The sequence below is a fragment of the Dermacentor andersoni genome, chromosome 1 (assembly GCF_023375885.2).
Source record: "Dermacentor andersoni chromosome 1, qqDerAnde1_hic_scaffold, whole genome shotgun sequence".
NCBI classification, from domain to species: domain Eukaryota; kingdom Metazoa; phylum Arthropoda; class Arachnida; order Ixodida; family Ixodidae; genus Dermacentor; species Dermacentor andersoni.
In genome coordinates this window covers 410,029,623-410,054,146 of record NC_092814.1, presented here as the reverse complement: position 1 = coordinate 410,054,146, position 24,524 = coordinate 410,029,623, and the positions used below count along the sequence as shown (strand labels likewise).

General features: G+C 46.7%; 1 protein-coding gene across 7 annotated transcripts in view; it reads left to right on the top strand.

Moving 5' to 3' along the window:
• Positions 1-24,524, top strand: part of Rel (nuclear factor NF-kappa-B family member relish) — a 417,698-nt gene that overhangs the window by 177,078 nt on the left and 216,096 nt on the right. For all 7 annotated transcript variants that reach the window (XM_055064994.1, XM_050168416.2, XM_055064991.1 and 4 more), the window contains 2 exons: positions 16,072-16,221; positions 17,844-17,939. In XM_055064994.1, coding sequence (XP_054920969.1) covers positions 16,072-16,221; positions 17,844-17,939 — 246 coding nt within the window. The remainder of the gene's footprint in view (positions 1-16,071; positions 16,222-17,843; positions 17,940-24,524) is intronic.

Sequence of the window (24,524 nt, the reverse complement as noted above, 5' to 3'; positions counted from 1 at the left end):
CATCATCATTCATCATCAGCCTGGTTACGTCCACTGCAGGGCAAAGGCCTCTCCCATACTCCTCCAACTACCCAGGTCATGTACTAATTGTGGCCATGTTGTCCCTGCAAACTTCTTATGTTGAATTCCAATGGTAGATCGCGAGCGCTCGGCCGGATCGCGTCGGAGCGCGTCGCTCCGACTGAGATCGCTCTCATGTGCGCACACCACATCTGCGAAGGGAATGCGTGCGCTCCCGCGGGGGCACTTAGTACAGGAAAATCAAGTGAGAGGGCGCTAGAATAGAGAAAGGAACAAGCGCTTGGAAGCACAACCCACCACCCCATTTCACTGTCCGTGTCAGAAGAATCATCACTCGACTTGGAAATTGAACTGTCCGAGTCGGAGCTGTCTAGGAGCGCGAACAAAATCGCACGGCGAAGCGGCGTCCACGTTTCCCATGTCGTCCATAGCTACCCACGACCGGAAACAGGCGACCGTGACAGGAAGCAGAGGCGGGTGAAGGAAATACGTCACGAGGACTTCCGGTCAAATCTGCCGATTTCGGGGGAGCAAACATTTTTGCTCCACGGAGCAATCCGGGATCAGTGGCTGGTCCCAATCTGCCATTGGAACATACAGCTCACGCTCCCATTCTGCCATTGGTATAGGATTGCTCCATACAGAGCAGAAAAACTTGATCTGGATCTGCCATTGGAATTCAACACTAATCTCATCCGTCCACTTAACTTTCTGCCGCCCCCTGCTACGCTTCCCTTCCCTTGGAATCCAGTCCGTAACCCTTAATGACCATCGGTTATCTTCCCTCCTCATTACATGTCCTGCCCATGCCCATTTCTTTTTCTGTCATTAACTCTCGTTTGTTCCCTCACCCAATCCGGTACAATTACCTCCTCCCAAATCCGATTTATCTCATCTGTGAGAAACTCGATCGACGCGTCCTCTAGGTTTCTGAGAGCCTTGTTGTTAATGTGATCCTGGCCGGGTGCTGACCTACCATTGAGCAGGGTGTCTACCCACCGGGAAAACTGGGAATTCTCAGGGATTTTGAGTAGTCTGGAAAAACACGGGGAAGACTCAGGGATTTGTGCCTCTATCAGGGAAAATTAGCGGTAATTTTGTTGAAAGGGTCGAAAGTCGCGGTAATGCTGGCTCGGGTAATAGACAGGAATCGTAATGAATCGTCTTTGACGCCCTGTCGTCGGTTGGAGGAGTTTCCAGTGTACAGTCAATGACCGACTTTCCGGATGCCCGATAATTTGGACGGCTTCGCGGCACCACCGCGTGCCCCATATAGTCAATGTATCGGAACGTCTAAAATTTCGGACGCAAGAACCCTTCGCCGTCCGATTTTCCGGACTTCTTGCCGTGACCGCAGGTCCGAAACGGCAATAATCAAAGCCACCACCGTTGCCGTTTGGATAACCCCGCCGCCGCAAACCGGCGCTCTCGCACGCAGTTCCGCTGGCAGTCGTAGCCACCACTGCGGCAACGCTAGACCTAGCTGCTTCATCGTTAGCTATTAAGCTTCTTGCCGTTGGGTGCCGTGTTTTTCTTGTGAAAGAATTCGCTGCTGTCAGCAATGGCACCTATTGCGCCTTTGTGGTCCTCGCAATTGGCTCCGAAGCTCGGAAAGCATAATGCGTTGGATAACACCGGTTCCTGAAAGTCAGCTTCGCCTTAGTACAGCAATGTTACGCGGTGAAGCATACGCAAACGTATTGCGGTGAAGCATTACAAGCGTCGGAAGGGGCAATTGTCACGGGTAACAATATGTATTCCTTAATTATACACGCGTGCATCCGCAATCTCCTGTTACAGTATGAGCACCGATATGCCGAATACGTGTACGTACAGGCCTTCAGAGCGTTTTCGAATGTGCCTGTGGTGGTTTCAGCCCTTAAAGGCAATGACATGCGTTTATTTTTTCCAACTGGCCGATTTTCCGGACGTTTTTGCGGCCTCTAGGGAGTACGAAAAATCGGACGTGGACTGTGCAACTGACCAAGAAGATGCTTCAAACGGTCCATGGGGCGAGCGAGTGGCGGAAGGAGGACAAGAACAGAAAGTACTTATGCATTGAGGAACGAGCGGGAAAGGAAGCGTGCTGCCGCCATTTTGAAGGAGCTTGAGCTCAAAAAAGAAAGTGTTGTCTGATGCCGGGATACAGGTGTCCATCATCCACACCAAAATAAACTCTTTAAAGCAGTGAAACACAACAATGAGGCGTCGTGTGCGGGCTGAGAGTGTCGGGACAGCTGAGGTTGACTTACGAGCTCTTGAGAGAGAATCCTAATTGTGACAAAGTTCGGGCCTCATACCACTGAGCTTGCTATCAATTGATAGAAATAGCTTGTATTCGAAAATATTTGCTTCTGTATGCATCTCCTTTTTATTCATATTTGAGGATGTCCGACTCGATTTGCAATTTTTTTCACTACATTTTATTTGCTGTGCATTTTACTAACCCCTCCTTTCAATTCTCTTTTTGAATAACATAAACACTACTCTTTAGTATTCAAACTGGATCAAGTCATTTTAAAAATTTTTTTTGATATGCTTACTAGAGAGTGACAGCATCAGGCGATGTGGTTATAGCCCGTCTTGACATAAAACATAGTTCTGCGTCACTCAGGGAATTTCGCAAAGGCACTCAGGGAAAACCTGGAAAACTCAGGGAATTTGGAAATGTCAACTTGGTAGACACCCTGATTGAGGTCGTGTAGGGCGTGGCGGATTTCACTGACTTTGAAAGGCTCGTCCAGCGCAGAGTTCGGCTTCCCTTTGTATACCGGGTATGCCGCCTCATCGGCCACAGTTTTGAGCGGCAGGTACTTCTTAGCTAGCATCTCCAGCACATCCTTTTTTTGAAGACGACTTCTTGGCTTTGTGGAGTGCTTTAGCGAGGACACTTCTCTGGTTTGACTTGGTGCCGGAGTCGTTGAGCAAGTGTTTGAGAAGATTCCACTTGCCTTCCGTGCGCATCTGCCTGTCGATTGAATTGCAAAATTCGTCCCATTGCTGCCTAGACAGGACTTGGCAGTGCTCGTCGATCTGCTTGTTGATCTCGGCTATGTTTTTTCTGAGCTTGCGATTCAAGCGTTGGCTTTTCCACCTCTCAAGAAGCAATTGCTTGGCCTCGAGAAGGTTTTCTAGCCTGCTATCCATTTTGTCTGTCTGTAGATCCGTCTCTATGGTTTTGGTGGTGAAGCAGACATCTTGCAGAATTAGTGCGCACCACTGGGCGAGACTCTCCGGCTTTTCTCCACGGGCGGCGCTGGCCTTGCAAACCTCATGGAATTTGTCCCAGTCAGGGACCGAGAAGGCCTTCTTTCTTTTCTGCTCCACTTGTAAACTGGTGGCCGTGATGTAATGATCGGTACCGAGGTCTATGAGCAGATTCGACCTCATGGCTGAGCCAGCGTTTTTAACAAAGGCGAGATCCGGGACAGACTCCCTGGTCGAGGAGGTGCCGCGTCTGGTGGGAAAGGCTGGGTTCATCAATAGAGGGAGTCCCGCATCTCCCACCTCCTGCCACAGGCTTCTGCCCTTCACCGTGTCGTGTGTGTAGTTCCACGCGTGAAAGGGGGCATTGAAATTGCCAGCCACAACCAGTGGAGAGTTTCCGGCGAGTTTCGTTGCCCTAGTGATGATGGTTTTGAAACGTCTGTGATCGCTCGGGCTGCTATATACGTTAAGTATAAAAATGCTGGAGATGTTGGATTGACTTGGGATGACTTCTACTAGGGAGGTCTCCGTCTTGCTAGGTCGGACCCCTAGATTATGTGCGACGAAAGTGAACTTGCTGCTGACTAATGTGCAGATTCCTCTGCCGTCCCCACGGAGAGCAAGAGCTTTGTATCCCTGGAGTGAAACCTGATCAGTCATCGTTTCTTGCAATAATATAACATGTGGCTTTTCTTTGTGAGTGCGAACAAACTGCTGCAGGGTGCATCCTTTATGGTGGAGTCCCCTGCAGTTCCACTGCCAAATCCTAAATTGGGTGTGTGGCCCCATCCTTGCTGTATAAAATGCCTTCCGGCGTTGCTACTAAGGTCTTGAAGGAGATGGTTCTATTAATCGGTCCGGGGATGTGCAGTGGCGGTGGCGTAGGTACCGACGCGCCATCCGGGAAGTAAACGGGACGTACGCGGGTCAACGTCCTGATGTCCTTTTCCTGCTCCTTGGACTCTATCTCTGGCTTTAGGGATGGGAATTATTTTTGCATGTTTCCAATCACGTGGGATTTCTGCACATGAAAGTGATTTATTATAAATAATGCAAAGATACATGGCGCATCATTCGGCGTATCTCACCAAAAACGCATTAGGCATTTCATCGACGCCTGGCGACTTCTTTATATCAAGATCAAGAAGCAAGGACATTACACCTGCTTCGTTTACGTCGAGATCACCGATGGGTGGAATATCATTTAAAACAGCTATGTGCGGTGTCTTTCCATCATCGTCGTGAACACAGAGCAAAAATACTTAAGTGCATTTGAAATTTTCAGTTTATCTGTCAGTATGAAACCATCCACACAAATATCAGACATGTGGTTTTTTCGGTGATAAGTACCGCCAGAACTTATCCAGGGATGACAGAAGAAAGTTTTTTAAGGGGGGGACGTGGCTTTGAAAATCAACTTCCTTATTTCTTGATTGATTTTAATGAAAATTGGCACAAATGTTTAGATTATCTCTCTGATTTTCAGAGCAATATCTTGAGAACATTTTGTTCAATTAAATTGAGCAGAATTTTTCTCCCTCTAACTTTCTGGAGAGCCTGGGGAACTTAAAGAACGTGTAGAAGGCTTGTTAAGTATTGACTGCATAGCCAAGTGCATGCTGAAGGTCGGGACATTCTTGCTTTTTTTTTTTTTTTCGCAACACAAATTTTTTGGTGTGCCATATTTTATGTTACCATCGCATCAAGCGCACTTTCAGGGCAGGCAAATAGCCATATCGTAATCTTACAAAGGGTCAAGATAAGAAAGCGAGAATGTCACGACCTGCACTGCAGCCCAAGGAACGTGACAATAAAAACGGAGTCAAAATATTGACACATGTACTTATATTTATCGGGCGACCACGTTCCGCCGCCTAACAAATCTTATCGTACAGCGCGGGACGCGCCTGCATGTATCCGAAGTTTCTGGAAAGTTATCGATGCTTCTATCCGCTGTCTGTTATCGCCGAACCTTGTGTTATCTGATTTCATCGCGTGATGCGAATGGTGTAGAACTTTGTGGAAGGCACGCGGGTCCCAACGGTCAGTCTGGAACATTCGATGACTGCTGTATGAAAGCCGACGCGCTGGACCCGCTGATCACATTTTCGCCGATCGCCGAGCGTGTTCGCCGCTACCGTTGTTCTTCGAGTGTAGCCTGTTTTTGAGGGCACAAGTTTGCCCAATAAAACGCTCGTTTCATTAATAACACTTTTGCTGCCTTTTTAACCGTCACTACCACGTGACATCTGGTGGAGGTGCTTGTGCGTTCATGTACTGAACGCCCCCGCAAAGCCGCGATCCAAGCCCGAAGCCCGATTACAAAACCAACATCGCCCAAGACGAGCGTGCTAGCCGCAGACTGCAAGGACTGCGCCCAGTGCACGGACTTCTACCCGAGTCGACAAAGAAGATTGTGGTCAAAACAACCCCAATGGCTGCCCCAGCGTCCCCCGTTATCCTACAACAACCTCGGGACCCACCAACCTTCCATGGAGCAGCGACTAAAGACCCGGAATCCTGGCTGGAAACCTACGAACCAATCGCGACTTTTAACAAGTGGGACTCTGACGACAAGCTGCGGCATGTATACTTTGTCTTAGAAGACGCCGCCAGAACGTGGTTTCAGAACCGGGAGTCGACCTTGACAACAGGGGACCTCTTCCGTAGCGGCTTCCTGCGCACATTTACGAGCGTCGTGCGCAAGGAAAGGGCCGAAGCCATGCTGGACGCCCGAGTGCAGCTACCTAACGAGAACGTTGCCATCTTCACGGAAGAAATGAACCGTCGGTTCCGCCACGCCGACCCGGATATGCTCGAGGAGAAGAAAGTCCGCCTTCTCGTGCGTGTTGTGAAGGAAGAACTTTTCGGTGCAATGATACGAAGCCCACCGAAGACCGTAGAAGAGTTTCTTTGCGAGGCCACCAGCATCGAGAAGACACTCGAAATGCGGAACCGGTAATTCAACCGCCGCACGAACTCTACCAACTACACAGCAATTCAATCGCTGGCCACCGACGATCTGCACGAGACTATCAGAGCGGTCGTACGGGAAGAGCTGCAGAAGTTGTACCCTAGGTCGCAGCCTCAAGTAGCCTCAATCGCCAAAATCGTCAAGGATGAGCTTGATCGATCCCTTGGAGTTCCTGAGGTGCAACCAGAATCACCGCAGCCCCAGCCGGAAGCGATGACCTACGCCGCTGTCGCCCGCCGCCAAGGCCACCGTGCACGACTGCGCCAGGGACCTTTAACACCACAATTCCGTCGTCCACCGCCGCCACCACCAGCACGCCCGCCCGTCGCCCAGTTGGGCGACGGGCGGGCGACGGCTTATCTTATCGACGGCAAATCTTATCGCACAGCGCATTCCGCGTTATGCGATAAGATTTGTTAGGCGGCGAAACGTGGTCGCCCGATAAATATAAATACACATGTCAATATGTTAAACGGTAACAAAGAAATCAGCTCCAGAAACTGAGCAGAAAGGCAGAAAAACAGTTTTGAGAAAACAGCTCTCAAAGTTTCACCTTCTCCTCAGTTCTCTAAAAAGCACCAAATTTGTAGTCTTTGGGGTGTTTTGTGATGTGGGGCTTGTACATGTGGCCTCGGGTCTGGTGCGCTCCCCCCCCCCCCCTTTTTTCTTTTTATTGGGCATTCTTTGCTGCTGCTGCTGCTCTACAAAGAGCATGGTGCCTAAATTTCAAACCAAGTGATGTGCAGAACTCTGTGGGGGCATGAATATAGTTCCACTGTACATTCAGGCAGCCTGTACCTGCAGGCTGCCCGATTGATAGCAATCTCCAGTACAATCAGTGAGGCATTTTTTTTTCTTTTGGTAGAATTGATCATGTTAGTGAATGAAGGCTCTGAGTGTCAGCAGCCTCCAAAGTCATCTTTACTTGACAATGGCTGTGGAATTTAGGATCAGAGAACCAGTGATAGATATGCAGCTGCTAGGTGCTTTCCAGATTTGTACTTTTGTATGATGCCTCAATCACTTCTGCAGCCAGGTGTCTGTGCCAGCCCAAGGGGCCTAGTGAACAGAGCTCATGATCAAGTTCTCTTTATGAAGGAGTCGAATGATATTGTTACGAGCTATCACACAGTCCAATGTGCCGACACGAGAAATGCCTAGACGCGGGCTCGAGGAGTCGACACTCGATGCACTTACTCGCACAGTCCGAGGTGCCGGTGCACAAAACACGAGGGTCCGAGAAGTTCGCGCGTGATGTGCTTGATTGCCGAGTCGGAGACTCCCTAGGTGTGAGATGCTTAGCCGCATCTCCGAGGATTGCGTGCGCAATGTGCTTCATCATTCAATTCTGAAACGAGTACTGAAAGGTTTAGCCGCATGTCCGAGAATTCCGCGCGTGAATCTTGGTCGCGTAATCCACGTCGCCGATGCTCGGAAAGCTTAGCCGCGAGTCTGGAATATCCACAAGCATAGGGATCGGCCACGCTACTGCGATGTTCGCGTAGCACCCGTTTTGATACGTCGAGATTACGGCGAGTTGAGGTGTCCAGACTCGCGAGGTGCAAAGAGCCGAGCAGACGACGCGAGCACCGGACCAATGGTGAACCACGCTAGAGTCCTGTGGCGGGCACGGCCAATCGCAGACTCCGGCAAGATCTTCAATCATTCGCTTTTTGTGCGCTTGTTTCTGTATGGAGGAGATAGCTGAAGCGGCAAATTTGAAGACGGAGAAATGCGCTTTCCAACGAGACCAAGATGGCGGCGCTCGGTCGCGCCGTTCCGGAGATATTATGGCTTGAAAAATGTTGTTTCTTAATTTCCGTGAGATTTTTCGCCACCTTGGCTGATAAAACGAATTTTTTTTAGCACTTCTAAGTGATTTACAGTGATGATATTTGTGTATCAGGTAGAAAAGGGGTTATAGAAACTGAAAATGTGATTTTCAAAAAATCAATTTTTTGGCAATTTTTCGCGATGCGAAAGCCGTGTCCCCCCTTAAAGCAACATCTTGATGATAGTCTTTAGCTTTCGAAATACCAGTTTTAAGCTGTAGACGCAGTTTGGTTAGCTTTTCGACATTAGCCTTTGAGGGTCGTGCTTTATGTTGCTTTTTACTTGCTTTAGTTTTCGCCCAAGTCGTACAAGGTCTCTTGTCATCCATGGATTTGTTTCACATACAACTTTCCGCTTTTGGGGCACAAAAGTGTCGATACAGTTGTGAACAAGTTTTTTAAAGAAACACCATAAATTGTCAACGGGCATAACGTGAGATTCTGTGAGAGATGCAAATTAATAAAATTTATTGTCTAAGGCATCAAGTATGTTGACATCGCTAGCGCGCGAGAAGTCAGGAATCGAGTACTGGTTTTTAGAGGGTTTTAATCTGAAATTTAACTCAAGTGTAAGGCATATCATTCTATGATCCGAAATTGCCTGGACACATGGATTACGATTGAGGACTTGGAGGTTTACAAGATAGAGATCTAATGTGGTTTGTGCGCGAGTCGGTTGTTTTACCAGTTGAGTCAAGGCATGGAAAAGAATGATGTCAGTTAAAGGCTCAGCTGCCGCGCAAAGGGCATCAGGGAAATCAGTTGACCAGTTCACTGACGGGACGTTGAAATCACCAGAAAGCAAAATATTCTTGCAATGTATGCCGGTTGTACACAAAAATTCATTCAGAGCATCGAAGAATGCGTCACAATATGGTGGGCGGTAAAAACCACCAATTATAAGATGGAAGTCATCCAAAAACACTTTCGCGATGACGCATTCAGTGCCGGCAATATCAGGTAACCTTCGTACTTTGTAAACAGTCTTGAAACAACAAAGCGACTCCGCCTCCGCAGGAATCTCGATCTTTCCTGTATATTTTGTGCCCTGGTGGTGTTATCTCGAAGTCCAGAATACCAGAGTGCAACCAAGTTTCAGTTATTATCATTACATGTGGCTCATGTGCTACTGCAATGCTTTGCAAGTCGGAAAGTTTGTTTACAATGCTGCAAGCATTTAGATTAAGGCAACAGAAGCTTTTTTGAGTGGCCGAAGAAGTTTACTGTTTCTTCCTAGATTTCTTGGTGGGTGCAAAAACGGGAACTCTTTTCACTTCAGTAGCGTCCCAGGCATACATTTCTCCGTTTATAACGATTTTGTCATGTACAAGCCTCACTTTATCGCTGCCCTTTCTGATATTTGCAGGGCTTTCCCATAGGTGCTTTCTTATTTGCCTAGTTTCTGCAGAAAAGTCTTCTGCAATGGAGATTTCTTTTCCTTTTAGCTTAGAGTAGTTTCTGAGTACTCTATCTTTTCACGGTGGTCAATTAGTTTTAACACAACTGGCCTATTTTTGTTTTGCTTCTTTTGTCCGATTTGGGGAATTCTTTTGACTGTGACACCTGTACCCTGAGCATATTCTCAAATATTTCGGAAACCACAGAATTTGTTAGTGATTGAAATGTTTCATCAGGACGTTCCGGTATACCGAACATGAGAAGATTATTGCGCCGCTCTTGTCCTCGAGGTCAATCAATTTACTTTGCATGATATTTATGGTTGTCTCAAGGCTAGAAATTTTGGCCAGAAGTTCTGCAAATGCTATTGTGGAATTTTCAACCTTGGATTTGATAGTGCCAAGTCTTGCTTGCATGGTTTTTTGACCATCAAGTATTTGACGCAACAGTTCCTCTGTGCTTCGCCCGGGGTTCGATTCTATGTCACCGTACAGCATGAGTAATGAAACGTCTTGCACAAGAGAACACAACCCGTTTAGACAAGTGGAGCATGTCAGCTAGGTTAAACAACGGTTGCTAGTTTTGATAGTCGAATAGCTCTTACTAACCTGCACAAAATACAGAAATAGGTTCATGCTTGTTGGGAAGCCGCTGACGTGCCCACTGAGGAAGCTGTCGTGCGTCCCACTTCTTATAGTCGTCGGCGCTGATGACGTCGAACTGGGGGGCGGATGCTCCTGGTCACAGCTGCTGCCGAGGTAACAAAGAAGCTCATCTGCGCAGGCTCCTGCAGTGGTGTCTGCCGATCCGATGGTGCCCTTTTCCGTTACTGTAGATGCACCAGTCATTCCAGCCGAGCCAAAAAGTGCAATCTGCACAAAATACAGAAATGGGTTCATGCTTGTTGGGGAGCCACTGACGTGCCCGCTTGTGTTTTCTTTTATCTTTCTTTTATTTATTGCGATAGCAATTATATGGACGCTCAAGTGCGTTTCTAGACACTCCAAGCGCATTTCTGCCGTCGGCGTGGGTGTCGGCCTCACCATGAGGTTTTGTATAAAGTCCAAGGGCAATAACACCGTCACCGCGCGCCCTGCGCTGTATGCGCAGGTGAAAGCTTGCGAGGGGAGCCGACGAACAGCTCAATCTCGCCCGTGCGAAAGGGACGAATGCGGAGAGGAAGTGCGCCGTCTTCTCTTGCGCGTGATGCACCCAACGTTGCAAGGCGCCAAGTGGGGGGGGGGGGGGGGGGACGTTTTCTGCTGTTGCAACTGCGCATGTGGCAGCTGCGCACGTTTGCGTGGTCGTATCTTGAGAGCAATGTGTGTTTGGGTAGAGTTGGGGGCAGAGTCTAGTTGCATTAGCGGCTCGTAGTTCTGTGTGTGCTGTGTGTTCTTGGCGCTCACTTTGCGTTGAAGCAATAGACAGCACAAACGTCCACTCGCTCGCTACTGTTGCCGCGTTTCCTCACACTGGCGTTTTGACAGCGAGTGTCTGAGGTCATCGGGTGTAATGTGTTCATGTTTGCTGTGCAAGCGAATGTTTACAAGTTGATACGGCTGATAAAAGTACTATCCTTACTTCATACGGCTGTCTACTAATTTGCTATCGTAATTGATGCTTCACCTTTCAGGTGAAACTGTGCCTTTTTCCCTTTCTTTTTCCATTTTACATCTTGGAAGTTATGCTCTTTCTTTATCTACGAGGTGTTCTGCCGAGAGCAGCACCAGGTAATGTCTGTAACACGGTGGCCATGATGTTTATCGGCGTTCGCAGTACCAAAAGCATAGCCATTAAGATTCGTGGCTATTACTCAAAGGAAAGTATCGCTGGGATACGTGTTTGGATGGCAGCGTGCAGCCAGTGCATCTACAAAAGTACAATGGAGACTGACGTTGCAGAAGATTGTGATGCGTTTTGAGCGTGCATTTTAGAGTGCAGCTCTTGTTCCTGCAGCATGCGTCGGTGCACATTGGTGTGCCAGCCGCAATGCCGTCCCCTCTAGAGTTCGACGCGCATGCCGTCGGCTGTTCTCTTCAGAGCAAGCGCAGAACGGATGGATGGATGTTATGAGCGTCTCCTTTGGAACGGGGCGGTGGGTTGCGCCACTGAGCTCTTGCTATTATACTGCTTAATGTCCTATCTAGGTTAAAGAAGAAAAAAAAAGAAAAAAACACACTATAAATTCCCATAACCAAACTTTGTTTTTGTATGTCTCAGTTTTTTGTCGTTTCCCTACTTCCACCAATCTTCCAATCACTCTATTGCGGACATGTATACTTTCCCCCTGCTCTTTCTGAATGCAGAACGATCCCTAACCTGTGCGCCGCTTTGAACGGCTGCCTGCGACCGTCAGCAAAGCGGCGTGGGCACCCTTTTTTTCTGCACCATGCATTGTGGGTCAGCGCAGTGAATGTGTAGATGGAGCAACAGCCATCTCGAGGTTGGGCATGTCAGACCGCGTCTGGTTACCTTGGCGGCGCCAGTGCTTCGAACTATGACGTTATTCTTGCCAACGGGACGTAGCGAGTGCGCGCACGCGCTCATGCTACGTCGGAATATATGCATGCCTAAACCGAGCGATTTCTTTCTTTGACTTTCATTAGTTCGAATTTTGTATAATTTGAATGTGCGTAGCATCCCCGCGGAATTCTAATTAACAAGCTTTTACTGTATACCCCATGCTGGTAGATATAGCCAGCATTGGTGGCCCAGGTTTCAGTATGTTATATATCTGTGCCATTGGCTTATCGATGTTGCCAGGTAGATTCACAGGTCATACTAGTTTAAAGGTGTTTGTCAGTGCAGTATTATCATGCCAAACAGAAATCTCACTTGCTTGCCATCGCTGGTCCTTTGCATGCCAATACATGAGGTCTAATGAGAGAGAGGAGAATGTGAAGGTTGTAACAAGAATCGCCAATAAATGGCTTCACACGTAGTATAATTGGGAGCACCTTCAGAACACAGCACAAGTTTGAAGCTTGATTTGTGAAACTTCAAATTAAGTGTTAAAAATTGTCATTGGCATAGAAGGTATTGCTTTGGCAGGTTTATGCAGTGAACTTGGAGAGCTCTCAAATGTATATAAATGAAGTACTCAATAAATGTTTTATGTGTCATATTAAATAGTGCAAATTGTCTTTGGTGATTGCTCATTTAAAAGAAAACATTATGCAGTGAAACCTCATTAAACCGTAGTTGGCCGGAGCTCGGAAAAAATACATACTAAACGGTAGTTCGGCTTAATCGGAATAGCATGAGATGATTGTCCACTTACCTGTCAAAAATGTAACTCAGAGAGAGTGCGATGAAAGGGCAAAAACATGCAGTATTTATTCACTTGGTGCGACAAAAGTGTTATTTTCATTTCATGCCACGGTGGCCTAGCAGCGACGACAGCGGCCTTAAACTCAAAGCTGCGAGCCAGCTTTTCAGCCAGCCCCCTCTTCTCGGCAAACACTCGCATGGCGGATTCCTCATTTCCGTTGCATATTTTCCATGCACGGACGTGGTAGCGCTGCAGAAGTCGTGGGGCACCTTTTTCATTCCGGGTGTCTGTTCACATCATGACAATTGCATTCATGAGGATGACGTAACGTGCAGCTTCAGCCACTGTCAGGCCTGAATCACTCGTGCTGTCGCTGTGTCGTCCTCATCGCTGTCGTTAGGCAACACTTCGGCAACATCAGAAGCAACGATGGCAAAAAGTCGGAACGCGTAGCCGACATGTTTTCGTGGTTGCAGCAGTGCTGCCAAGCAACTTCTTCGCATTGCAAATGCCGCACACCTTTGTCAACGGTAGATCCCTGTTGCGTGCCGATGCCGATTTCTTTGTGCCATGTTCGACAGCATGAGCGATGTCCAATTTTTCTTCTATGCTGAGTACCCGGTGTTTTTATCCAAGCTTCGGCATGATGCGAGTCCTAGCTTGCGCGACGCCACAACCACGGCCACAACGCTCTCTGGCACAGCGCTGAAATGATGTTGATGTGGCTTCACGTGCAAATGCACAGGGCGCTTGGAGGCCATTGTTCCGATTTCTCAGGCTTGTTGTTCTGCCAGGCCGCCCAATAGGGACGATTCACCGCCGTGATTGTGCGATGAAAAGTGGAAACACTACGTGTTAACCGTTATGCACGCAATAAGCTGGTGCGGCTTATGCGGATACAAAATGCATAATACATGGCCGCTGAGTTGAAGATTTGACTTTACTACTTTTTTAAAACGAAACTACTGTATAAGTGGGTACGGTTTAACGAGGTTTTACTGCAATTACAAAGTTTTAAAATTCATATATTCATCTAGCAAAGTTATGTATCATGCTGTCCTTGTAACTCTGATGGTGAATTCCAATGGCGAATTCGGAGCACTTCTGGTAGTAGTTTTTCTGCACCTTGAGGAGCAAGTATATTCCATTGGGAGTTCGAGAGTGCCTCGTGTATCTTTCATTGGCAGATTGGGAGCAGCTCCACCGCTAGATCCACTCCAGGGAGCAGCGCTTTCTACTCCACAAAAATTGACGGAGTCAATCAGAAGTCCCTTGGTGTCAGCCCACCCACAGCCAACGTACCGCTATGGCACGTGCGCCCGTGAATGTAAATTGCGGTCTCGGAAGAAATGAGTCGTGCCTCGCATCGTCGCCTTGCGCTGTTACTGCTTGTGATGATTCATCTAGGTCAGGTTCCGAATCTACCTGTGGCGACTGAAGCCACGAAGAAGCTTCGGAAGCTAGCGTATTCAAGCAAGCTTTCGACATTGTGTTTGGGCTGCCAGCCAAGAGAGTGAAAGTTGCACATTTCACCAATGACGTAGTTCGTATTCAGATAAAGAGGTGACGACGACTCCTTTCCGGTAGTTCGCATTTTAACAGCCATTACCTTTATTGATGAAATGCAGTTCCGAAGGCACTTCAGGCTGTCTCAATGTGTGGCCACAGAACTTATCTCAGGGTTCGCTGCGTGACTGGTGTTTCAACAATCACAACGGACGAGAGAAACAGACTTACATGCAGTGTGACTCCCATTAGAGTGCAAGAGGCTAAAAAGAAACACAAAACTTCTAAACACAACATGGAAAACGCCTAAAAAAACAAGAGGAATGCCTGGCACTTTCGGAAGCGGATGTGTGCTAACACCCCCTGCTCTGGCAGGAGTGCTTGTGTTTAATCGCAGATTTCATTCTGTTGCCCTTCGCCGTAGCAGAGTGCTTCGGCACAGAGTTCGTTGGCCATTCTGAATCTGCCATTGGAATTTACTATGAGAAACTCCAAGGGCCCCAGGGAGATACAGCAAGATGCAGCTCTGAGATACAGCTTACCACACTGTCTAGTTCATGTCATGTTCCGGCTTTAGCACTGTCATTGAAGCAGCCAACTATTCAATCTGTCTGACTTAACTGCTGTGTTAGGTCTCCTTACTCCATTGAACCTTGCCACACTGCTCAGCAAAAGCTCTTCTTGCTGATGCCGTGGATTTGAACCTTGGGGTAAGATATTTTTCCAGCGACTTCCTCTTCTAGTCTAGTCTCTTCTCAGCCTTTTTGGCCTCCTACCAGCCTTTACAAAGTGCAGGCAAACCTCTCCTTTAATCATGTTTATGCATTGCCTCTCACTGAATGTCACATTGTATCAATCGAATGGCTATGTGAAATCAAAACAAAAACAGTGCATGTGTTACTGAATTGTTTGAGCAAGAAGTGGACGTGTGGCTCATTACCACTTAGAGGCAAGCTCAAGTTGCCTGCTACAGAGTCAAACTAGATTTGTGCCTGGTTTTATACATGAACGATATGTTTAGACTCTCAGTAATGTGGAAAGTTGGGCTAGTTGGTGATTGATCATCATACCTTGCTGGTGAAGCCGTACTGACACGGACACAGAGAAGGCACACAAGACGACACTGGATTCCAAGGGAAGGGAAGCGTAACAGGGGGCGGTAGAAAGTTAGGTGGGCAGATGAGATTAAGAAGTTTGCAGAGACAACATGGCCACAATTAGTACATGACCGGGGTAGTTGGAGAAGTATGGGAGAAGCCTTTGCCCTGCAGTAAGCGTAACCAGGCTGATGATGATGATGATGATGATGATGATATGCGCAAGGCAACTTTGAATTTTATGGTCATTGATAATTATGATTAAAGAAATGTTTCCAGACTATGGTTGCTCTTTCATTGATGATTAATACCAAGCTTGCTGCACCTCTCCGCCAAGCGAAAGCAGCTGTGTAACTCCCTTTAACAGCTTCACTGCAAAGCTAGGAGGGAGCATGCCGCCAAACAGCCAGCCTTGCAAGCTAGCCTTCTCTGACAACGACACTCTTTTTCTGCGGGGCCTATCTGCTCGTTCGCTTCTTGGAAGTAGGCTCTTCATGGTTGCCAGACCTTCGAAGATGTTGGTTTGCGGCAGCTCTTAGGGATGCCCTCGTTATGATCAACTCTCGCCACCCATTTTCTGCTCTTTCTCCTGTACTCTGTGTGCTCAGTGGCGGAAAATTGCATCACTTGTTTAGGGCCTATTTCCCATGAGCCTTTCCTTTGTATTTTTTAAGACTAAGCTTCAAGGTTGTCACGTGACACTCGCTCCTTATCTTTTTCCTTCCTCCGTGCTTCTGCTGATCAAGTGCCATGCTACCATTGCAGAGGAACAACGGCAGCTTCAAACGGAAGCTAAGAGAGAAGCAGCCGAGCTTAATTTGAACCTGGTTCGCATCTGCTTCACAGCCGAGTGCTGTGAGGAGGGTGTCTGGAAACCGCTTTGCGTTGCCTACTCCAACCCAGTTGCAAACTCAAGTAAGACACCTGTCGTGCCTGCTAGCCTTTTCTTTCGGCACTTGCAACACATGAACTTAGCGCTGCATGCTACCTAGCCAGCTTTGTATGCAAAATTAGCCATCATGGTACACAATTTAACAGGGCCACCACAAGTTAACAAGCTAATCTCATTCTATAGAGTGTGTGCTACCTTTACAAACTTTTTATCTATGTTCATGTGTGCATGTATGTCCATGCATGTTTTCATGTATTTATTTTCTGTGAAACCTCGCTGTAATGAAGTTGAAGGAAGGTTAAAATTACTTTGTTGTAATCATTATTTGCCGTCACAACCAACATTGCCACTGTGAAGTGTGGGGGGGAGGGGGGTGTGACCACTGAGTTGGCGAAAGCCAATTCAACAGCCTGCCACATGCTGTAAAGGGAATGGCCACGAAAGCAGGGCCTATGTGCAAAAATATAGGACCGATTAGCCACTGGAAGTCACGCAGATTCACACATTTACACATGCAGTTAGGAACTTTCTGTTAATCTGAACGTGATTGCAGTAGTTGCCAGCTTCGACGGTTGTCAAAAACATTTATGCGTGATCTCATAACTTATCGCCGATTAGCCGTTCATATTAGCAACAGGCTTTCCACGATGGCTTATGGAAAGCCTATAATCAGTAGTGCTTCGAAAGGTCAGTCGTGTATCAGCGACTAAAGTTACAGTTTTTATCCGAATCAACTTGCATCTATTCACAGAGGCCACACGACACATGGGAAGCCGACAAACCGCCTCGCAACAAAAACAAGTATACGGGATGGTACAAACATTGTTCTCCACCGCCATCACCATCTTTACGACACAGCGTACGGAGGCATCTTGGTGCCGTTCACAAACGCATAGTCACTTGTTGAACTTCTAGAATTGTTACTGGGCGTAATACACATTTTGTTTAGTGCGGTAAAACAGATCGAAGCACATTGTCATTTGGAAGGCACATGAGAAATTTGCCATCACTTTTTGTCTTGTGCTTGGTGGTGCAAATTGTTCTAGCTCATTTGTAATTTTATGTCTCTCTTGTGCCCAGGTGCATATCTTTGTTATCATTAGCCTTCAAGATATTATTTAATTGTTTACAAAACTAAGTTCCTTGCCTACCAAAATAAATATGTTAGCAACATACCGTGCATGGTATACTGTCTGTGGGAAGGCAAGCTTAATTGGTTGCTGTTAATTTGTGTCTTGCTTCACTGTTGAGCAGCGCTTACTGATTGCACAATAATAGTAAGGTTTGCCAAATGCCTACAGATTACTGCGGTACTACTCCAAGTATTCCAGAAAGACTAATTTTTCTGCTCCGAAACTACTCCAAAATGCTGGTGGGGCTGCTCCAAAAAATTGCTCAAAATCCTAAATGGCTGGACCACCACTGTACACGCACCTATCCATCATGTCAATTCTTGTAGAGCTGCAAGCTCGACAGATCCCTTGAACACTGGTGCCCAAATAATGTCCCCCCGAGTAGTTCCTGTAGGAAACAAATTTTTGGGCCTGCTCATTGTGTTTTGCTCAAGCTGCTCATCAATGAGTGTGCCAACTTGCTTACAGACTGTTGTCCAGATGGTGCATATTTATTCTTTCTCACTGACCAGAGGCTGGAAAGCTCAGAATAACCAAAGTAAATCGCAACTCAGGATCATGCAAGGGTGGCGATGAGGTCTGGATTCTCTGTGAGAAGATCAACAAAAGTGAGTGTTCCACGTGGTCTTTGATTTTCAGTGTTTGCAGCCCACTCCAGTACTTCTGATGCATCATAAATTTAGTTGTACCATATGGCCTTTAGCTTTCGGCTTATCGCACTTCACTATGATGTGTTTGATGAGGCAGTGAGGTACTTAACTAGTTAAAGGTGCTATGGCACTGTACCAAGTTAAGGGGGGACACATCTTAGAGACCCAAAAAATCACGAAAAAAATGGGTTTCTTGAAATGGTATTTTCGTAATATACAAATACTGCCGCATATTCTGACCAAGTTCCTCGCGTCATGGATCAATATTTTAGCTGCAATATCAGTGTATGTAACCACTATGAGGTATATTTTGACAGAAAGAAGCATAAAAAGGCGGCTTTTTTCATGCCACTCCGTTGTTGAACGACAACGCCAGCTTGGTCGCGTTGGAAAGAACAACTACTCCTCTTCAATTTCCCGCCATATTTTCGTTCGTCCCCTTATTTGCTATGTAGAAATACCGCATCGAAAAAAAGTCCCAGCATGCGACCCCATTCGCCCATTCAGTGCAGGCGACTAAATAAAGTCCTGCAATTGGCTTAAGCAGCTGGCGTCGTCTGCTGCGGCGCGCGGACGCATTTGAAAAGTGAACCGTGATGCCATTTAGAAAGCCACTAGCGTAGCGTGTAGTGATGTCGGAAGTTTGCCACTCGAAACAAGTTTGGCAAGGAAAGAAAGCGAGCGCGCTACAACTTCGAAAAGTGCTCCGACCCTGCCGAAAAACACAGCGACGGCCACTCCCCGGCGGTTTCAAGCGACGGCTGCAACACGAAATGCAACGGCCCTGGCGAGAGCGAGCTAGGCCTAACGACATCGCCGGCCTATAATGATCGCAGGAGCAGCGTTCGGCACGACAGAAAGGTGGTCCAGCCAGCGGAATCGCTCCAACAGCAGGAGCAAGCAGGGGAAAACTTTCAACAACTGGCGGGAACTTCGGCAACGAAGCGGAAATTGGACATGTGTACAAGCATCAACGATGGTGCGGACAAGCTGGCGGAGATGGAGTGACGCTTTTATGTTAGCTGTGCGGAAGCAATAGGTGCTCTGCTCTCGCTTCTAAAGTTCAATCTCTGTGGCAGCTCCCTTACTTTTGACTCAGAGGAGCGAGAATACGGCCTTGCAGTCAAGCTTCTCGCCATTTGGGAAAACTGTAGCGGTGTTGTTTCCGAGTGAAGCTCACCCCGCATGAAAAACAGCAAAACAGTCCACCCCTTCATAGTGAACATTCTTGCTGCTGATGCAATGGTTAGCACTGAAAACTTGCTGCAATGAAAATCTCACACCGTGGCCTTCATAACAAAACGTGGCAAGGCTATCTCAAGCAGAAGCTGGCGCCGGCGGTGTCGTCTGCTGCCCAAGAGCTGATGGGCGCGTGTGCGCTATCAGTGAAGTCATTGTATAATGACTTGGAACTTGCGAACTCCGGGAATATAGTGGTGTCCTACGATGGCTCATGGATGACGCGCAGCTATTCATCACGCATCGGAGTGGGCACGGTCATTGAACTGTTCTCTGGACTTGTGCTAGACTACGTTGTCCTGAGCAACTTGTGTGTGCTGGGTGTGTGCGCAGCCCAAAACCTGGTGACATGGACTACCAAGATTGGAAGGCAAGCCATATGTGCCAAAAAAATACAGAGAAAAAAAAGCAGGGGAGATGAAAGTTGAAGCGGCGCTTATACTGTTCCAGAGGTCACTTCAGCTGCACAAACTGAGGTACAGCACAGTCTTCTCAGATGGTGATAGTCACACATTTCTTGCTCTTAGTCAAGTCAAAGTGTATGGCTTTGTGCCAGTCGAGTAGGAAGATTGCGTGAATCATGTCCAAAAAAGGATGGGGACTGCTTTGTGCACTCTCGTTGCCAAACACAAGTGCTCTGCTTCTGAAACACTTGGTGGCAAAGGAAAATTTATGGGTGACCTGATCACCAAACTCAGTGCCTACTATGGATGGGCATTAAAATCCAACAAAGGTGATATGAAGGCTATGCAAAAGGCTGTGATGGCAACATACCACCACATCATGTCAAGCGACAGGGTTTCAAACCACAGTCTTTGCCCATCTGGTCCAGACTCTTGGTGCCGTCAGAATGCTGCACAAGCAAAAAATGAGCCCATCCCAAAGCATCGATATAATTTGCCTGTCCATGTTTGTCAAGCCCTTCTACCTGTGTATGAGCGCCTCTGAGAAGAAAAATTGCTTCAAAGGGGCCAGCGCAGCATGACCCAAAACAATAATGAATGCTTGCGTTTCATGATTTGGGCATTGGCACTTAAGGAACAGTACACCTCGCTTTTTGCTGTTGAAGCTGCTGTGGCTGAGGCAGTGATGAAATTTAAGTCGGGGAATGAGAGAGCTTCATCTGCCATACTCCAGGAGCTTCATTTGAACACCGGGCTACCGAACAGCGTGAGAATGGCCGAGAAAGATAACCGGCGAGTAGCAGCATTAGCCTGCAAGCGTGCATCAGCAGAAAATCTGTGACAAGCCTTCAAAGAACACCATTTGGGCAGCTGTAGGCAGACAGATTACACCCCTGGTGGCTACTGACCATTTAGGTATGTGGATATATCAATAATTTTTGTTATATTTGACTAAAAATGAGCTTGTCTGTTTTTTTGTGTTTTCTCAAAACATGAATTTTTGAATATTTGCATCCTTCCGGTAGCGATTTCACAGTAATCGGGGCACCTAGAATTGTAATTTTTGTTGCAGTATTGAGCTACATGAAGAATGCACACAATGGTAGGACCAGATTTTTGTATCTCAGTTTTAATCGTTTTTTATTGTTCGTACATTAAACAGCCACTTTGAACCCATTTTGAACAGAAAGCTTTGATGTGCTGTATAATTGTTAGGAATTGTTATACAAAAAAAACTATTCCTACCATTGTGAAGCATATGGTTCCTAGTGCCCAACTATGTGCCTAAAGCAAGATTTTGATGAGTAGTTCTTGCTCCATTGTTCCCAGAAACAATGCTAATTAATCTTAGTTAACTTTAGAACTAAATGGCATATTTTAAAAACAATTGCATATTTGAAATCAGCATAAAACACTGAACACCACTGTGCAATTTCATTAAATTTGGTAAATGGGGTCTTAATGAAAATCAGAATACCCACTTCCCCCCCTTAAGTCATGTTGCTCCACTTTACTGCTTATTGAGTTTAAAAATTAATTTAAATAATGAAAGTTGCTATGCTGAAAAACAAAGATCTCTGAAAGGTGATGCAGTTAATGAGTACAGTAACCTAAACTAGTACCATTCATTTCAAAGCCAGTACGACTTAAATTGGGGCTGTACAGCAGTGCACAAAAGTAAACAAACCATAGTTCAGAAAAGTTATATTTTATCGGAAACCTATGGACATGCAGTTCTAAAGTTGGTTGCACTACGACCTTCTCATTTCCAACTTCAGGCTGCAGTTCTCAATTGCAGGATGCACATCTAGACATGAAACTTGACATTTTTGTTGACGCCGTTGTACCTACATTTATGCTTATGGCTGTACATACTTATAATCCATCTGTAATTTTTGTGGCTTTTAAAGGGCCCCTCGCTAGGTATGGCCAAACAAGCACAGTGCACACGCTGACAACTGTGTCTGCAAAGTATTACAGTGTTTCACGCAGCAGAAACAGCTGAAATTTCAAACCGAACACCGCGCATCCTATTTCTTGAAGAAGTGTTGCTCCCAGTCAGAGAGTTGAGGTAACACTCACAAGGTAAAGCGCAGTTCTAGCAATGTCACTCACCATGGCACGGCATAGAACTTCTAGCGTATAACTAAAATTTGCAGTGGGGCCTGGTCCCTTAAAACTTAATCATGCATTTAAAAGATCCTAGATTCAAGTAGTCTTCATGTACACATGCGGGCAATTCCACTGCGCACTTTTTATTCATTGCAGATAGGCCCAAACACTGCCGGCACATTAGAACCAGGTACCATACTGGCTTGGTGGTGGTTGTGTGTTGTTATTGTCTTCGGAAATTTGTGGCTGGGCGCATTTGTGCTTGTTTTTTGCCAGTTTTGTGTTTTGTTGTTACCCATTTTCTTCAGTGGGTGTAAGGTCTGATAGCAGATTGTGCTTATGCAGTAGAAATGTGCAAACAGTCACAGAAGCGGTGATAAGTTTCTTTTTTTTATATACAACGGTTCCTTAAAAAAAATACTTGATTTACTCAGGAGCAGCAATTCTAAACCTAAATTTTAGCATAGTGTCACGTGGTAGTGACGGTTGAGGACATAGTAAGGAAACTGTGAATAGCGAAACTAACTTTATTGGGCAAAACTGTGCCCAGAAAAACAGGCTACACTCAACGCTCAACGAAAACGGCGAACACAGTCGGCAGTTGGCAAAAATCTGATCAGCGGGTCAAGCGCGTCGGCTTTTATACAAAATCAGTCGTCGAATGTTTCAGAGATATCGCTGGGACCCGCATGCCTTCCACAAAGTTCTACATTATTCGCGTCGCGTACACATGCAATCAGATTACACAAGGTTCGGTCACAGACAGCAGATGGAAGCATCAATAACCATCTTGAAACTTTCGATACATGCAGGCGTGTCCTGTGCTCTGCGATAACATTTGTTAGGCGGTTAAACGTGTCGCCCAATAAAAACAAACAAGCACACGTGTCAGTAGCAAGAACAGGTCTTCATGACTGGAGCAAGCAAATGACATATTCTAGAGTTCCATGAATTGCACATGTATCTTCCGAGTCATGACGATGACCTTGCTGAATACGAAAAACAGCTGAGAGCATATCTCAAGCCTATCACAATTTGATTAGTGAAAGTTGTACAGTATAGTCTCGTTAATTCAAACTCCAAGGAGACTGGAACTTTATTCAAATAAAACGAAGTTCTAACTAAGGAGAGCACCTTAAATTTAACACCCAATCAATATTGTGGCACAGCACGCAAAACCAAAAACGTCTCTAGGCTCGCATTGAAAAAGTATTGTCTTTCCTGCATCAGTGCACAACAACACGTGGTCATAGAAGCCTAGGTTCCATGTAAAGTCCAAGTGCAATAAGATACACGCACAGTTTGCTGTGCAGCGGTGGCGTAAGAGTGCAGCGGAGGCGTAGAGGTAGAACACCGGCTCGCGTGCAAGAGGTCCGTGGTTCGAATCCCGGTGCCGCGCAATTTTCCACCGGATAAAAAAAAAAAAAATCCGCATGTTGATAAAATTGCATAAACAGGCCTGGAGTGTGGCCTGATCCTGGTGACCAGAACCGGTAACGCACTCCCTCACCAGAGCAGGATTGGCCACCCTGGTGCAGCACTTGGCCACAACCTCCTATATGAACACAACAATCAAACCCCGGCCCTCAGTCCCCAGCAGCTGCGAAGCAACTGACCACGGCGGCGGTCAGACCTGCGACGCTGCAGAGGGTGCTAAGAATCCCTGGCTCCGGACAGGCCGCCATTGGAATATGAACCTGGCAACGTTTAACGCTAGAACGTTATCTATTGAGGCAAGTCTAGCAGTGCTATTGGAAGAATTAGAGGGCAGTAAATGGGATATAATAGGGCTCAGTGAAGTTAGGAGGCCAAAAGAAGCATATACAGTGCTAAGAAGCGGGCACGTCCTGTGCTACCGGGGCTTAGCGGAGAGACGAGAACTAGGAGTTGGATTCCTGATTCATAAGAATATAGCTGGTAACATACAGGAATTCTATAGCATTAACGAGAGGGTGGCAGGTCTTGTAGTGAAACTTAATAAGAGGTACAAAATGAAGGTTGTACAGGCCTACGCTCCTACATCCAGTCATGATGACCAGGAAGTCGAAAGCTTCTATGAAGACGTGGAATCGGCGATGGGTAGAGTGAAAACAAAATACACTATACTAATGGGCGACTTTAATGCCAAGATAGGCAAGAAGCAGGCTGGAGACAAAGCAGTGGGGGAATATGGCATAGGCACTAGGAACAGCAGGGGAGAGTTATTAGTAGAGTTTGCGGAACAGAATAATATGCGTGTAATGAATACCTTCTTCCGCAAGCGGGATAGCCGAAAGTGGACGTGGAGGAGCCGAACGGCGAGACTAAAAATGAAATAGACTTCATACTCTGCGTCAACCCTGGCATCATACAAGATGTGGACGTGCTCGGTAAAGTGCGCTGCAGTGACCACAGGATGGTAAGAACCCGAATTAGCCTAGACCTGAGGAGGGAACGGAAGAAACTGGTACATAAGAAGCCGATCAATGAGTTAGCGGTAAGAGGGAAAATAGAGGAATTCCAGATCAAGCTACAGAACAGGTATTCGGCTTTAACTCAGGAAGAGGACCTTAGTGTTGAAGCAATGAACAACATTCTTGTGGGCATCATTAAGGAGTGTGCAATAGAAGTCGGCAGTAACTCTGTTAGACAGGATACCAGTAAGCTATCGCAGGAGACGAAAGATCTGATCAAGAAACGCCAATATATGAAAGCCTCTAACCTACAGCTTGAATAGAACTGGCAGAACTTTCGAAGTTAATCAACAAGCGTAAGACAGCCGACATAAGGAAGTATAATATGGGTAGAA